Genomic DNA, 17,865 nt, shown 5'->3' on the forward strand with positions numbered 1-17,865 from the left:
TCTGCTCAGTGTCCATTCGCTGTGTGTTCTGTGTCCGCTTGTATTCTTGTCAGCGGCACCTGGAATCTGTGTCTTGTTTTGTTGTACCATCTTGCTGCATCAGCTCTCCGTGTGTGCAATGACATTCCTGGGCAGGCTGCACTTTTTTTTGCGCTGGGCAGCTCTCCTTACGGGGCGCACTCCTTGCGCGTGGGGCTCCCCTACATGGGGGACACTCCTGCGTGGCAGGGCACTCCTTCTGTGTATCAGCACTGTGCATGGGCCAGCTCACCACACAGGTCAGCAGGCCCTGGGTTTGAACCCTGGACCTCCCATGTGGTAGGCGGACGCCCTATCCGTTGGGCCAAATCCACCTCCCTCTTCTTTTTATTCTTCATTCTATACTTTTATAAGGACTTTGGCTTACTTTTCTTTGCATGGCATAGAGCACTTAATAAAGCATTTAATATTTGTTGCTTTTATTTCAAGAATACTACCCTAAATTTTTATAGCCTTTACTTTTCCAGGAAACTCATTATATGTACTATATCACTTAACTTTCAAAATAACTCTGTGTATCACATATTATCTCCATTTTATAGAAAAGGAATCTAAGAACGAAAGTTAATTTGCTCAGACTCAGGAGAAAGAATATGCATCAGAGCCCATATTAGAATTTGATCTTTCCTTGCCATTGAGTCATATAGTAGCCATGTTATGGAAGGTAACACATATGCATATAAGAAATAAAGGAAAGAACAGCATCTCTACTAAACAGTCTTAAAACATATAGCTCACATGGTGCAACCTAGAACAATATATAAGCCTGTTTATCTTTCCAAGTCTGTAGGAAACTAATCAGCATTCAGCAATGTGCTGAGAGCTGAAATCATGCTTCTTCACAGGTAAAAGGTTGCAGAGAAGTCCTGACAAAGACTGAACAGTTCCTTGTTTCATTTCTTAATCAAATAATTCTGAGAGCATTTACTCTGCAATGTGCCCCCCCCCCCTTTGCTCTTAGGGATTACCTCTTGTTCTGCAATCCTTAATGCATTGTCCTGCCGGGCATCTTCATCAGTCCTAGAGCTGACCAACGACTGAATTCGTTTGACCAGTCTCTGTTCACATTCCTCCAGGCGCAGCTGGATATTCTTCAGTTCTGAAATGTGCATTTTGGCCATTGTCTCTTCTTTGTCCTCTGTGAATGCACAAGAATAAAAGACCATTAGGTCCCACATTAGAGAGACCAGCAAACCTGAGGACAGCAGATTTACCCTCAATCAGAGGGCACCACTGACTCCACCAGACCTTATATACCACTAAAAAGCAAGGCCTTATTTGGGGACCTCTCTGCCTGATCCTAAATTACATGCATTGTATACTAATCTTTAGGGATCTAAACACATTACTATAAGATAATGTGATATGTTGATTAGCAATAATGACCAAAATGTTAACAGATCTTCTCTTTCACAGTCTGATTTCGAGAATTCATCTCTTTAAGTTTTCCCTATCTTCAATTTTTTAGCAACCCAATGGTAAAAATTGGTGATATTATTTCTTGTTTATATAAAGGGTCTGGCAGTACCCATCAGGGCTCTTTTTCCACCATTCTCTATTTCTCCTCCCAAAGCACACACCATTCTCTATGGACTTCAACAGGTGCTGGAAGTGTGTTTTACAAGAATCCACTTCCTCTTCTAAGCACAAGCGATCAGCCACTGAGAAGAGCACAGAGTCATGGCTATCCTGTAGAAAGTCTTCATAATGGGCCTGGAGGTTCTTCATAAGCTGGTGGTATTCCCCAGGTGCTAAGGATCGAAGCTAGAGAGAAAATGTCAGAAGAAATTTCATTAGAATATAAACAGTGCACTTTCTCCCTCTGTTTCTCAATATTTTATTGAAGTTTAACACATACACAAAAAAAGTACACAAATCATAACTGTAAATGTGTTGATTTTTTACAAATTGAATTTATCTATATAATCAGTATTCAGATCAAGAAACAGAACATTGCCAGCACACCAGAAGCACTCCTTATGCTCCCCTAGACATAACTCTAACAATATCTCTGATACTACTTTATTCCATTTGGATGCGTAGATGTTTCACAGCAAAACAAAAACAAAAACAAACAACTTCTGAAAAAAGCTCGTCCCAGAATGAGGGCCTGGGTGACAGTTTTCACAATTACCTTTTCCATGTTCCAACTCTTTACAAGGTCAAGATCCTTCCGCAGATAGTTCCATGAGATAAGGCTTTTGGTGTTAACATGCAGCTGGTGCCAAAGGGCCATCACCTTCTGATAAGACTGCTCCACCCTAGAAACAATATAGGAATTGGCTATAGCTTTTGCAAGATTTGAACTCCACAACAGAGATCTTCTAAGGACAAAAAGTTACTGTCTTAACAGAACTGAGTTTATATACTGAGCAGACAATGGCAACAAGTCAAATATTATCAACATAGGAGTCTTTAGGACTGAATTAAGGGAGATCTTCAAAGTATTTAGATTTATTACAGTATTAAATGTATCAGTGCATATTTAGCAATGTTATCTGAATGTAATATGATTATAAGAAGCTAGAGAGAAGAAATACCCAGGGAGAACATGAACAGAGAAAAAGCAGAAACAAAAAATCCCATTTGTATATGTTGGAAAATGACAATATCCCTGCCTAAAAAAGTGATTTGCTGTGCTCTATATATTTATAAAACTACTAAAATATTGAAAAGTTAGTAGCAACTTAAATTAATCAAGCAATTTGCATATGCCAGACCACCTTGAATTTCTTGAAGTTAAGAGTAAATGTGAAATAAAATGAATAAAGATGGAAAACTAGAAACCAGGATGTCCAGTTAAATAAAAGACATTAAACCCATTTATCATCTTTTCCTCCAAAGATCCCACTAACATTTCAGAAAAGCAATTTAAATGTACTTATACCTTAATGTATATAATATTATTAATAAAGTTAATTGTAAAAGTGTGGAAATGAATAGAATTGAGAGCAATACATTATAATGAGCATAACTAACATTACTGACTTATAAATGTGATTGTGGCTGAAAGGGGTAGTCTGTGGACGTAAATGTCAATTGAAAAGAAACTAGAGGGAAGCAGATTTGGCTCAATGGATAGAGTGTCCACCTACCGCATGGGAGGTTCAGGGTTCAAACTCAGGGCTTCCTGACCCGTGTGGAGCTGGCCAACGCGCAGTGCTGATGTGCACAAGGAGTGCCCTGCCACGCAGGGGTGCCCTCCATGTAGGGAGGCCCCATGCGCAAGGAGTGCGCCCCAAAAGGAGAGCTGCCTTGCATGAAAAAAGTGCAGCCTGCCCAGGAGTGGTGCCACACACACACACACACACACACACACACACACAGAGCTGATGGAGCAAGATGATGCAAAAAAAACAGACACAAAGACTCCCAGTGCCACTGACAAGAATACAAGCGGACACAGAAGAACGCACAGTGAATGGACACAGAGAGCAGACAACTGGAGCAGGGGGAAGGGGAGAGAAATAAATAAATAATACATCTTTAACAAAAAAGAAAAGAAACTAGAGAATAATCTAGGAAAGATACAGCATACTGATTTCGGTGGTGGATGAAGATTTTGGTTAATAGTATAAATAGAAGAATGCTCTTCTTTTACAAAGTGCTAAGAATATGGTGATACACGGAAAAATTACAACTAATGCAATTTACAGATGATAGTTAACAGTAATGTTGTAATATTTTGCAGCAATGGCAATAAGATGGGAGGTTTAAAAGTATGGGACTTTTCCTTTTGGAGTAATGAAAATGTTCTAAAATTAACTGAATTGATGACAGCACAACTCTATGATGAAAATGAGAGATGCTGAGTGTAAACTTTGAATAGATTGTAAAAAGCATGGGATTGTATAACACATGGAATCCAGTGGTAGATGATGGACCGTGGTTAACAGGACAAATATGAGACTGCTTTCTCCGGAACAATAACAAATATATAATACTAATATAGAGTGCTAACTGGGTGGTGTAGCAGTTTAATATTATTGATGAATTCCAAAAAGAAATCTCGGATTATGCTTGTAATCTGATCTGTCCCTGGGCATGATTGAGTTATGATTAGGGCATCGGGTCCCTACCCCTTAGTGGGTGGGGACTCACAGATAAAAGGCATGGCAAAGAACAGAGTTGAGGGTTTTCTGACATTGGAGTTTTGATGTTGGAGTTTGATGTTGAAGACTTAAGCTGGGGCCCTGGGAAGTCAGCACAAAGAGGAAAGAGAAGCCAGCACCAGGAAGGAAGGACCTTGAACCCAGAGAAAAGCAAGCCCAAGAATATAGGAACCCAGGAAGCCTGAACCCTTGCAGACATCGGCAGCCAACTTGCTCCAAATAGACTTTGGTGAGGGAAGTACTTTATGCTTTATGGCCTGGTATCTGTAAGTTCCTACCCCAAATAAATACCCATTTCTGGTATTTTACATCAGCACCCCTTTGGCTGACTAATACAGGTGGGCTGGGGGAAAAATACACCAAATGGAAGATACGGACTATAGGCAGTAATATAGTAGTAGCTATAGGTGGTAGTTGTAGTAGTAGTAGTAGCTGAGTGTGTGTGTATTTTTTAAGGAGGTACAGGGGATTGAACCGAGGACCTTATACATGGGAAGCAGGTACTTAACCACTGAGCCACATCCACTCCCCAATGAGAATTTTTTTTTTTCATCTGTTTTATTTTTTTAGAAGATACTGGGGATCGAACCCAGGACCTCATACATGGGAAGAAGGCAATCATCCACTTGAGTTACATCCACTCCCGGTAGTAGTAATATTTTGATGATGCTCCTGCACAGTTTGTAACAAATGTTTCACAACAATGCAAGATGGTGGTGGTGGGGAGATATAGGAGAGCGCTGTATGATGATATGCATTTTTGTTTTATAAATTTGCATATTTTACTATACATTTATTGTTTATGTATGTTCATGTACGAATGATATAATTCAATTAAAAAGTTTTTTTAAGTGTTTTAAGCCTTCAAGGAAAAGAACCACAGCAATTAAATTTTAGAAGATGGAAAGTGAACGGATGAGTACTAAGTAATTCAGGTTTCAACTTTAACTACTTATATAAGTACATAGTGTGTGTATATATGAATGTAAGCAACTGTACACATAAACAGATGTCAATAAGAAGCAAGCCAATCTGCATGAAGCAATCCCCAAAGCCTAGGAAGTAGAGACATCAGTTACCACAGAAAGTAGTGGTACAGGATGGAGTTGAAAATAGGAAAAAATGACTACTCCAAAAAGTAAAAACTTACTGATGCTGATAGCTGAAGTGCCCAAACAAAATAACCAGATCTTTGCTTAATCATCCATAATGAGGCCCACCAACTGACAAGCCCCAGCCAAACACAGTTTCCAGCCTGCTTTTCAGTGCCTCACTTTTATACATGAGCAGATGGTCAAGGATCAACATTTAAGGAAAGCTTTAAACTTGAAAGAATACAAAATGCAAAGAGTTAAGAGTAAACAAAGAGGAAATAGAGACTATACAAAGAACAGTAGAAAATTTCAAATCATGAAAAAAAGAGCCTATGCAACCAAAAAGGAAAAAAGAACTCTATAAAATAAAAATTTTGTTAGAAAAAAATTTTAAAGTATAAGTTGAAATAAGAAATTCAGAAAATCTAAAAAAAGAAAAAAAGAATAAAAATACAAAAAGATAGAAAATGAGGAAATTAGAGAATTAGTTTAGGAGGTCTAAAATCTGGTTAAACGGCAGTTCTTTAAAGAGAAAACACAAATTATTAAAGAAATAATCCAAGAACAGTTTTCCCAGGTCTGAAAAATGAGTTTCCAGTTTTAAAGGGTCTCATGAGCACATTGAATACAAAATTATTCTCAAAAACATCCCCTTCAAAGACTAGAAATTAAGAGTATAAAATCTTTAAGAGATTCAAGGAAAAAAAGATTTCATTCAAAAGGTAAAGTATCAAATTGTTCTGTATCATGACTGTGGTGGTAGTCATACAATTCTGTGCACTTGTCAAAACCAACAGAAACGTTCACTACAAAGAATGAATTTTATAGTTATGCAAATTTAAAAGAAAACAGAACTGGTCCTCTCCACGACAAATCCTTGAAACCAGAAAACAATGAAGCAATGCCTTCAAGGTTCTGAGTGAAAATCATTTCCAGAAAATAAGAAAACAAACAAAAAAACAATAACTAAAATAAAAAGAAAAAACAAAACAAAACAAAACATCACTTCCAAACTAGAAGTCTGCAACTAACAAATCAATTATAAAATAAGAAGAAAGACATTTTCAGAGAGGAGAGGTGTCAAAAATTTGCCTCCCAAGCACCCTTTTTCAGTAAGCTACTAAAGAGTGTACTCCAACAAACCAGGGAATAAACCAACAAACAGTATGACCTGGAATCTAGGAATCAGATGGCTCAACACAGAAGGTAGGTAAAGATAATCTGCAAGGTGAATGCCTGGGTAGCATTATTGACACAGGCCTACTGAACAGGCCCAGAATTGCAACAGGAAGACACAATGATCCAGAAAGGATGTTTCCAAGAGAAAGTGAAAATGAAAATTACCTGTGGTGTTGGGCCATATTGAGAAGTGTTTTAGGCTAAAACAGGAGAGTTTAGGAATAAATTCATAATATACAAAAAGATAATTAAGCAAACTAAAAAACAAAGCAATTATCTTCAGAAAAACAAAAAATTATATAAGAAAGTAAATGAGACAACTTATCCAAACATATATTCGCTCATTCATTCATCTATTCTTTCATTCAACAACCATTTATTGATAACCTATTATGTACCTGGAATGATTCTAAGTGGCTGAGGATAAAGAGTAAAAAAAAACCAGACAAGTCTCTATTCTTTTGGAATGTCTTCTATGAGGATGGGGGCAGTATTAAGTGTTCTGAATAAAAATAAAGATGAGTAAGTATGACCATGAGTGGGGGTGGGGTGCATGAAGTTGGATAGGACAAAACAAATTAAGTGAAGCGGTGGATTATATAAATATCTGAATCAAAAACAAGAAGTGCAAAGGCCTGAAGCAAGAATATGCTTGCTGTTTAAGAAAGAAGAAAAAGACCAGAGTGACTGGGGCAGACTACAAGCAAGGAGAATGACACAAGTTGAGTTCAGAGGGTAAGTTATGATGGCTAAGTCTCACAAAAATCACTCAGAGTACAGTGTGGTTTAGCTGTCAACAATTTTATGTAATAATAGCCAGAAAAAACATCAATTTATACAAAAATTGTGACATCACTACATTAAGATGATGGTGAGAAGATTCCTGTATGCATGTAGGAATGTGCTGTAAAAAGCTAAATGCCGGAGCAGGTACAGCTCAGTGGTTGAGCACCTGCTTTGGACATACAAGGTCCCAGGAGGTTCAATCTCTAGTACCTTCTCAAAAAAAAAGAAAAGAAGAAAAAAAGCAAATTTTTAAAGAGTAGAAAGTTAATAGGTAATGTCAAAATTTGGAAAAATCAGGAAATAGCAGAAAATCACATTATATAAAGAAATTCAGAATTAAAAATTAGAAAAAAAATCTGCTAAAAGAGTTGACCCTGGGAAGTAGGACTCTGGAGAAGGGAAGGTGGTTACTAGTTTTTGTTATAAGCTCTGTGGTATAATCTAACTTTTTAAAGTATGCACATATATTACTTTGATAAAAATTTAAATTAAAGAAGAAAACTAGCTGTTACTATGAAAACCAATCATCTGAGAGCAAACTGATGAAAACCAACAATTCTTTAAAAATATCTTTTTGCATGTAATATTTAATATAATCTAAGTATCTTAAATATATATATATATATACACACACATATATAAAAGAAAAGAAACACCACTAAATATGTCTCAACTCAATATAAGTATCTACTGAAGATCTACTGTGTGGTTGGCAGTGTGAGACTTGCTATCTCTAAATAAGACCCTTTTCCAAAAGAAACTTTATTTTATTTTTTTAAAGATTTTTTATTTATTTCTCTCCCCTTCTACGCAACCCCCCCAAGTTGTCTGCTCTCTGTGCCCATTCGCTGTGTGTTCTTCTGTGTCCGCTTGTATTCTCATCTGCGGCACCCAGAATCTGAGTCTCTTTTTGTTGCGTCATCTTGCTGCGTCAGCTCTCTGTGTGTGCAGTGTCATTCCTGGGCAGGCTGCACTTTTTTCACACTGGCCAGTTCTTCTTACAGGGCACACTCCCTGCACATGGGGCTCCCCTACGCAGGGGATACCCCTGCGTGGCACAGCACTCCCTGTGCACATCAGCACTGCGCGTGGGCCGGCCCATCACACAGGTCAGGAGGCCCTGGGTTTGAACCCTGGACCTCCCATGTGGTAGGCAGAAGCCCCATCCATTGTGCCAAATCCGCTTCCCCCCAAAAGAAACTTTAAAACTCGGTCCCTCTGCTCAAGGAGATCACGTAAGCAGATTCATCCCTCTAGGACAGTACTGAGTAGTAGTTGAGAAGAAGTACCTGCTGGCGGTCTCAATGGCATCCTTATTGGGTGGGGGGATGAGGAAGCAAACAGATGGCACCATTGCCTCATTTCCTGTGGGGCTGATCACTTTCCATTTGGTCCGCTGTGAATTATCTTCTAACACACACTCATCATTCTTGCAAACAGTGATCTGAAAAGACAAATTTATGTTATTGCTAATGGATAAATCAACAACCCATTATTACCTGGTGCCTGATCCCAAAGCAATGAAATCCTTAAGGAAAAAAAAATCATTTTGGAGATCTGCTATCACTTAGTGAAGGTTCCTGATTTTGACAAAAATATAATGCATAGAAATATACAACAAAGGAAAAGTTGTAACATCAAATAAACCAAGGAAACAAGTGTTTATTAAATGATTTTTATATGCCAGTAATTCAGTATATGAAAGTTATAGACTATAAGAGCCATAAGAACAATCCCCCTGCACCTACAACTAGTAGGGTAAAAATGAATGAGACATGAATAATCACAACTTTACTTCTATGATACTTCCTTCTTCTCCTTACCTATATCCTACCCAAATCCCTGAAAAAGTTTAAGCATTTTGCAATCATATATTCTTTCTCTTGGAGACAAGTAATCAATATTTTTTTTATTATTATTTTATTTTCTTTATTTCTCTCCCCCCACCCCAGTTGTCTGTTCTCTGTGTCTGTTTGCTGCATGTTCTTCTTTGTCCACTTCTGTTGTTGTCAGCAGCACAGGAATCTGTGTTTCTTTTTGTTGCATCATCTTGTTGTGTCAGCTCTCTGTGTGTGCAGCACCACTCCTGGGCAGGCTGCACTTTCTTTTGCACTGGGTGGCTCCCCTTACGGGGTGGGGCTCCCCTACATGGGGGACACCCCTGCGTGGCATGGCACTCCTTGCGCGCATCAGCACTGCGCGTGGGCCAGCTCCACATGGGTCAAGGAGGCCCGGGGTTTGAACCGCGGACCTCCCATGTGGTAGGCAGACACCCTAACCACTGGGCCAAGTCGGCTTCCCCAAGTAATCAATATTATTAACCCTATTTTCTAGCCAGAAATACTGAGACACAGAGAAGCTAGATGCATTGTTTATTTTATTCATTCTTTCTTTATATAAAAAATATTTATTGAGTGCTTACTAGGTGCCTAGAAATATGAAAGGCCCTAGGAATAAAAAGGTAAGCAAGCATACTCTATATTCCATATATTCTGGTGGAGTATATACTTAAAATACTGTGTGACAAATGCTATAATAGGGCAATTTATGGGATCAAATGGAAAGAACACAATTCAGTCTTGGCAAGGGAGATAAAGACAGATTTTGTTCTTTACCTCATGATTTACAGTTTCTCCCAAGAGCAATAGGGAATTGCAGGATTTGAGAAGTGGCCTTTTTAAAAAAAAAAATTTTAATTGTATTTTTTGAAGATACATGGATCACAAAAAATGTTACATTAAAAAATAAAAGAGCTTCCCATATCCCCACACCCCTCCCCACCCCACCCACATCACACAACCTCTTTCACCATTGTGGCACATTCAGTGCATTTGGTGAATACATTTTGGAGCACTGCTGCACAGCATGGATAATAGTTTACATTGTAGTTTACACTCTCCCCCAGTACATTCAGTGGGTTATGGCAGTATATATAATATCCAGCATCTGTCCCTGCAATACCATTTAGGACAACTCCAAGTCCCAAAAATGCCCCCACATCACATCTCTTCTTCCCTCTCCCTGCCCTCAGCAAATACTGCGGCCACTATCTCCACATCAATGCTACAATTTCTTCCATTACTAGCCACAATAGTTCTATAGTAGAATACCAGTAAGTCCCCTCTAATCCATATTTTATTCCTCCATCCTGTGGGCCCTAGGATGGTGATGTCTACTCCACCTCTATATCGAGAGGGGACTAATTTGTTTTAAAGATCATGGTGGTGGCAGGATAAAAAAATGCACTGAATAAGGAGGAAGATGCACTAATCTAAGTGAAAGAAACTTGCCATCTAAACTAGGGTAGTAGCAGCAGGGATGGAAAGAAGTACATTTAAGCTAAATCTGCAAGATTTTATGACTTGCCAGTCCTACTAGCTGTGTGGGGAATAAGAAAGGGTAGTCAAGGATATTTCTCAGGAACTACAAAGCACCATTTCCATCAGCACTTGAGCAACTGGGTGCCAATCACTGAACCAGGGAGAAGATCAAGATTGCAGAGGTTTTTTTTTGTCGTTTTTTAATGATGGGAAGATTTGAGCCTGTTTAAATTCTAATAGGAAAAACTCCCTAAACCTTAACTGAGGGCTTCCCTTCTTCCTTCCTTCCCTCTGGAACCCAAAGGTACCCTTCTGACTTCCTTACCTCAATCTGCCGATAGTCACAAATGGCCTTAACAGAAATAGTGCTCTTTAGCACATGGTCTGGACTGCGAGGCTTTAGCTGCACAATGGCTTTTGATCTCCCAACAAGACTGGCAACGGAGCTTTTGGACTGTATAAGCTGCTCCTTTTCATCCTACAAAACGAGAGAAAAAACAAACACATTAAAGTTGCTACTCAGGGTATCTAATTCAACAGAGAAAACAGTGCTCTACTCCCTCAGAGAATGTCATTTCAAAGTTAAGTAGGGATCCTTAGTGGAATCATCTTAGAAACATGGATAAAGGAAAAAGGAGAGAATGTTTCTGTCTTCCACCAAGTGCGTTTTATACTCAAATTGTGCAGTTTTCTCCCTGTGCCCTTTTCAATGAACCAAAAAAGCCACATGCAAAACAAAAACAAAAACAAATACAGCTATACAGTTAACAAAAGATTTCCCCAAATAAGGTTCAGAGAACATGGAAGTTAAAAATAGTAACAATAATAATTACTGTTATTGTTCAATTTCTCACTGGTGGAAGCCAGTTCTTGCCTTTCTATTTAGGAGAAGCTAGGGTTATATTCTTTAAAATTTAAAAAAAAAAATTATATCCCCCTAGCTCTACTCCAAATAATTCACTTTACTAAATTGAGTTAAGCTTTCTAGAGGAAGCTCTTAGCTCTTCAACCAACAGTCTATAAACCAGTGCTGTTGGTGAAGGTATCATGATAAACAACTTAGGGTTTACCTTTCAGTATCTTACAACTTGCAATATTCATATAAATTTGATTGGTTTGAAAGAAATACACAAAAGTAAAACTTTCAAGTCTCTGCAAACCCAATTATCTCAAAAACAAATTAATTTCTCATCAACAAAATTGGTAGCAATCTACTACCAATCCCATTGGCGATTAAAGAATAATCTATTAACCAGGATGTTTCAAGCCCATTTTATGGTATAAAGGTCCCCAGAAGAGGGCTCTCTTAGGATGGAAGTAGATGTGACAAGAGTCAAGAGTTAATAATGTTAAGAAATGCCATTAAAGAATTAAGAATATGCAAGTAAAGAAAAAAGAAATGCTTAAAGAAACTACCTGTGCCTGTCCCCGGGAGCATGATTGGAAGAAATACAACTTTAACTTATTAGTTAAGAAAGAGGAATGGAATATACCAGGGAGACAGCCACACTGTTCCATACTTGAAAGCTGGTCTACTCATTTCAGTTTCCTTGCAATAAAGATGTCAATATCTGTCTAACCCACAGTCAAATATCTCAAGCTCCAGAGATCAAGTGCTCAGCATGGTAAAAGATCTGAAAAGAACCAGAAGCCAGGACAGATGCTCCCGAACCTGACGGACAAGCTGAAAGCGGAGGACAAGCTGAGGAGTAGACCCAGGTGACTCCATGCCCCGATGACGCCGCCAACCTGATGCCCCTGACCTGGAGAGGAGGGAACAGAGCAGCGACCCTCGAGAAGAGAAGATAATGACAACAATAGCAGAAGAGTTACCCTATGACAGGAAGGTACCCTGTGGGAGGGAGGAGATGATAGCCAAGATAATTATCTCCCTCCTTCACACTTGTACCTCCAAGAGAGACATTCTAGAGACATCATCTGAAAAGTCAGGCTTTTATCCTTCATTCCAAATAATTAAATTATCAGACTATTTGCCCCAGGTGAAACACTGAATGTAAATACACTCATGGTTTTACAATACATGAATATATAAAAAATATACATATATATATAATGTAGACAAATACCAATCATGCCCCAAAATTGATAATATTTTATGTTATTTTGGTTCTTTATTCAGAATTCTCTATTGAAATGTTCTGGAGCTATCCCTGGCTTCTCCCAAAGGAAAAGTAACCTCCCTACTACATACACAGAATTTCTATTTTAACTTGAGATGTAGCTTGCACATGGTCTTGCCAACTCTGTGTAATATATAGTCAATAAATGTAAATAGTCCCAGTGCTGAGTTTATTCATAGCACTCCTGAGGAATAAATCAATGGTTCAAATGAATATAAAATTGATTTGGATTAAAAGTGAACCTTGTTGAGTTCTTTCTAGCTTCCACAGTGATATAAAACAATATTGGGTACAAAATTGTTTTTAAAAAGTTACTATGTTACATAAGTAAATTGGACAAATACTAAATTACATCTAAATAAGATTTTAATGTCTTTGATTAAAATCAATTCTCTAATACCTCATCATTATCAAAAGAAAATTACCAAGAAAGAACAATTTTGCTCAAGTCTATTTCATTGTTTATTTTTTAAAAATTCTCTTGCATTATAGCATTTAAAAAAGTGGATGTCAGTTAATCCCTTCCAACCCATTTTTCATATTCTATACTTCATCTTTGGCTCCAATTACTTAAATAAAATAGGAACGATGCAATGAAAGTATGATGAGCACTAAGTGGCTCGGGGGGAGATGACTTTAGGCTTTTACTTCAATAACATACCCAAAACCATATAGCATCTTCTTTGAGAAAAGAAAAGAAAATAGGAAAGAAAGGGGCCGAACAAAATTGATTAAACCCTATCTGAATGTGAGCTGAACTCTGTAAAACTGACCATTGCTCTGGAGCGTTCAAGGATATAAGCAGCAGCATTTGATATGGTTTACTCTGTTTCTCAGAAGTAAATTCCCCACTGATGCAACACCCACCATGGAGTCCTGAAGCAGGTCCTCAAGGCGGGATAAGCTGGTGCTGTGGTCACAGGAGTATTTTCGTTTGATGGAGTCTTGGAGGTTCCTCAAGAATGCCTCTAAGTCTCGTGCATCACTGAAGAACTGTGGTAATACAAGGAAGGGATGCCTTGTGCTCAATACACCAGAACACTGAGAGGTTAACTAAGAAAGACCAATCTTACTGTGCAGAGCTGAGCATAGCTGATTATATTCCACTGTAGACATATTAGTGATTGATTACAAAGCATACAGAAATATAAATTAGAGGAATTAAAATGCCATGTCATTAAAATATTAGTGATAACTCTCACAATGCATACTAAATCCTGTAGTATACTTAACCTACTTCCTACCCTCAGAAATCACTGCTCTTTCCTCTCAGCCTTTGACTAGTAACAGTACTTGGCTGTGAGGTACATTTCATGAAAAGCTTAGAGGTTGAGGGATTCAATTTGTTTCAATTTCACTGATATGACTACAAAATGATCAGAAAGATTATTTAACTTAGGACAAAAACAAACAGATAGCAGCTTATTTACTTACCTTTTACCCTCATCTGAAAATAAGCAGTACAGTCTTTCATGTTGTGGTTGATTGAAAAGAGATATTTATGGGAAGAGGACTTGGCCCAATGGATAGGGTGTCCATCTACCACATGGGAGGTCCATGGTTCAAACCCTGGGCCTCCTTGACCCGTGTGGAGCTGGCCCATGCGCAGTGCTAATGCACGCAAGGAGTGCCCTGCCAGTAAGGTGTGTCCCCCGCGTAGGGGAGCCCCATGTGCAAGGAGTGCACCCTGTAAGGAGAGCCACCCAGCGCGAAAGAAAGTGCAGCCTGCCCAGGAATGGCGCCACACACAGGGAGAGCTGACACAACAAGATGACGCAACAAAAAGAAACACAGATTCCTGTGCCACTGATAAGGATCGAAGTGGTCACAGAAGAACACACAGCAAACGGACAGAGAGAGCAGACAACTGGGGGGGGGGGAGGGAAGAGAAATAAACAAATAAATCTTTTAAAAAAAGAGTTATTTGTTATATTTTACAGTGACTCCCATCAAGAAGTGGAGTCTATTTCTCCTCCCCTTGAATCTGTGCTTGGCCGTGTGATTTGCTTTGACCACTGGTATATTAATAAAACTGACAGAAGCAGAAAGAAGTGCTTGTGCACTGGGACTTACTCTCTCTTGCTGTTTGTGGAGTACAGTTACTTCGTGAAGAAGCCTAGGCTGCCTTTTTTTTTTTTTTTAAGATTTGTTTTTATTTATTTCTCTTCCTCCCCTACCCCCTCCAGATGTCTGCTCTCTGTGTCTGATACACACAGAGACATGCTCATTCTCACAAATACAGTGTCTACCATACCTGAAAGTAAGCAGTATTCTCTTTCACATGCTGCTCAACACACAAGCATAGCTGCTTCATCCACTGCAACTGGGACTGAACAGCAGCACTGTAAGCCTGCAACAATCCAGCACACATAGACAGAAGGGCATGAAATTAACAGACTCAATTTGTATGTGCAATGTTCTCCTCTAAGTACCACTCTGAAAAATGATAAAGAGGCCAACAAAGAGACATGGAGATACTTGACTAGTAATATGCTCAAGCTTTCTATGAAAAAAACAAACAAACAAACGAACTAGCCTTTTACTCAACATGGTTTTGTTAGGAGGGATTATATATAGACGGTCTCTTCCAACTTAATGATGTGGCCAACAGAACGCAGACATGTATAAATCCCTCCTTACTTTCTCAATCATCTCTCTTTTCTGGGTAAAAGCACGAAACCAATAAGAGGTGGGATGTGCCTGTACAGTTATTTGAAAGACAATGGTCCAAGTCATTTTGCCCACAAAGTCAGGAGTCATCTCTCTTCCTATTGTTTCTCTTAGTATTCTCCTTAGACTATCAAAACTGTTTCCAGCTTTTTGGGGGCTACCAGAACAGTTTGGGATGAAAAGAGGTAAGACCCAAGACAAATGAGCCCTGACACTTCCTTCAGTTCTTTCAGAGGAACAAAGTCTCTGATTTAAATACTTTTCTAAAAAGCACTTAGCCCTCATGTATTCTCAAGTCACATACCTCAACAGTCTGCTTGGCTGGGTGGTTCTCAAGTGATAGCAGATCGGCTGTATCTTGTAGAGACTGAAACACATCCTGTTTCTCCTCCAGTTCCATGGTCAACTCCTGAAAATGGAATTCAATTTTATGCAATAAGTGCTGGTTCAGAGAGTAGTAGCAATAAACTAAAAGCCCTATTTCCTGCTGTCCCTTTAAGGAGCCTACAACACAGAATTATTTCCAAAATGAGAAGTATAATTGTACATGCCAGAGGATTTCAGAGAAGGGCAGAAATGCTGGAACTACTAGAGAATGATTTACAAAGGATAAAGGACTTAAGCTAATCCCGAGTAAAGTGGGGAAATATTCTCTACACTGCAGTCAGAGAAAAAAGATAACTTGGTTTGAGTAGACAGAGTAGACAGTTCATGTCAGCACCCATCTACCTACTACATGACACGTGAGTAGATCAGTATTGTCGACAGGTTGGCTTTGCTCATATTATTTCCTTAGCCTGCAATGCCCTCCTCTGACTCTTTCTTTTTTTTTTTTTTTTTAAGATTTTTGTTTATTTATTTATTTATCTATTTATTTCCCCCTCCCCCCAACCCCGGTTGTCTGTTCTCTGTGTCTATTTGCTGCATCTTCTTTTGTCCGCTTCTGTTGTCAGCGGCACAGGAATCTGTGTTTCTTTTGGTTGTATCATCTTGTTGTGTCAATTCTCGTGTGTGCGGTGCCATTCCTGGGCAGGCTGCACTTTCTTTCGCGCTGGGCGGCTCTCCTTCCGGGGCGCACTCCTTGAGCATGGGGCTCCCCAGCGCGGGGACACCCCTGCATGGCAGGGCACTTCTTGCACGCATCAGCACTGCGCATGGACCAGCTGCACACGAGTCAAGGAGGCCTGGGGCTTGAACCGTGGACCTCCCATGTGGAAGACGGACGCCCTAACCACTGGACCAAGTCTGCCGCCTCCTCTGACTCTAAATTCTATTCATACCACAGAATCCAATTTAAATGCCAGCTCTTCTGTGAAGCTGGTAATGGCCTTTACAATCAGATTTTATCCCTTTCTCCTTGATGCTCTCAGGGCACTTTCTTAAAATCTTTGTTATAGCCTAACTTCAGTTCTCATACAGACTGTTAATTATATTAACTATACTATCTATTTTTTCTTCTTTATGTGAGAAGAAGCATATTTCATTTTCCAACCAGGAGAAACCTTTTTTAGGAATCCTAGATCAATGGAATTGGCTTCCAAGTATCTAATCTAAAATGTTAGTTTAAAAAAATTTCCTTATTTTCATAGTGTGAACAAAATCGTGATATAGAAATACTAAAAGTAGCAGCAGCAACAACAAAATAACCCTGCCTACTTGTACACATCTTCCACTTACAGTAATGCAGAATTTTCCTCCCCATTTCATAGGTGAAAAAATTGAGGCCAAAAATTTTTAAATGAATTAAACAGAATTCAGAATTTGTGAGAAGCCAAAAGTTTATACCCATTAAGCAATACCATTACTAACAATAATAGTAAGAGAAATAACCCCACCATCATCATGGAGCTATTACTGTTTGTCCTACGTACCATACCAAGTCCTTTGCTGAATGATTTGCCTAGATTAGCTTATTAAATCTTATACAATCTTTATAATAATGCTTCGAAGTGGTGCTATCATCCCATTTTACAGAAGCACAGAGAGATTAAATGACTTGCCCAAAGTAACAGAGCTAGGAGATGAAGAAATGAGAATTTGAACTTAAATCTGTCTCACTCCAAACCACAAAGTATATTACTTCTTAAATGACTCAACTTGCAGATTGCTGTTCCAGCTGCCCAAAACACTGCCTTTCTATATGCACTGTAAATAAATTAACTCTAGGGATCTACTGGCTTTTGCTCCATGTACCCTTCTCACATGCACAAAGAGGTACTGACAAGGGTCTCCCTATTTAACCAAGTACACCCTATAAAACTTAAGCTCTCATCAGACTAGTCCCTCTGTCTCCTTCAGCTATTACATAAATATGACAAGCTTATTATGCTAGACTCACAGAGAAGTAATTTCTCTTGGCTGAAATATTGGGATTGTTGTCACTCCAGTCATATGCTAGTTCCTCCTCCTCCTTCTCATTCAACCAGATCAACTCAGCTGTAGCTCTGGAGACAAATTTATGTAAGCTCTGAAGGTGCCTCATCCGAAAGCTAGAAGTTTCCTAGATAAAGCAAAGATGACAAGG

The 17,865-nt window shown here is 38.9% G+C and overlaps 1 protein-coding gene across 3 annotated transcripts in view; it reads right to left on the minus strand.

Annotated features, from left to right (window-relative positions):
- The window catches only part of MACF1 (microtubule actin crosslinking factor 1), a 385,648-nt gene that overhangs the window by 164,217 nt on the left and 203,566 nt on the right, over window positions 1–17,865 (minus strand). For all 3 annotated transcript variants that reach the window (XM_058303848.2, XM_058303845.2, XM_058303843.2), the window contains 9 exons: window positions 17,680–17,841; window positions 15,646–15,750; window positions 14,926–15,021; window positions 13,539–13,664; window positions 10,856–11,008; window positions 8,500–8,654; window positions 2,174–2,300; window positions 1,620–1,803; window positions 1,008–1,177 (listed from right to left, as the gene is read on the minus strand). In XM_058303848.2, coding sequence (XP_058159831.1) covers window positions 1,008–1,177; window positions 1,620–1,803; window positions 2,174–2,300; window positions 8,500–8,654; window positions 10,856–11,008; window positions 13,539–13,664; window positions 14,926–15,021; window positions 15,646–15,750; window positions 17,680–17,841 — 1,278 coding nt within the window. The remainder of the gene's footprint in view (window positions 1–1,007; window positions 1,178–1,619; window positions 1,804–2,173; window positions 2,301–8,499; window positions 8,655–10,855; window positions 11,009–13,538; window positions 13,665–14,925; window positions 15,022–15,645; window positions 15,751–17,679; window positions 17,842–17,865) is intronic.

The sequence above is a fragment of the Dasypus novemcinctus genome, chromosome 9 (genome assembly GCF_030445035.2).
Source record: "Dasypus novemcinctus isolate mDasNov1 chromosome 9, mDasNov1.1.hap2, whole genome shotgun sequence".
Lineage (NCBI taxonomy): Eukaryota > Metazoa > Chordata > Mammalia > Cingulata > Dasypodidae > Dasypus > Dasypus novemcinctus.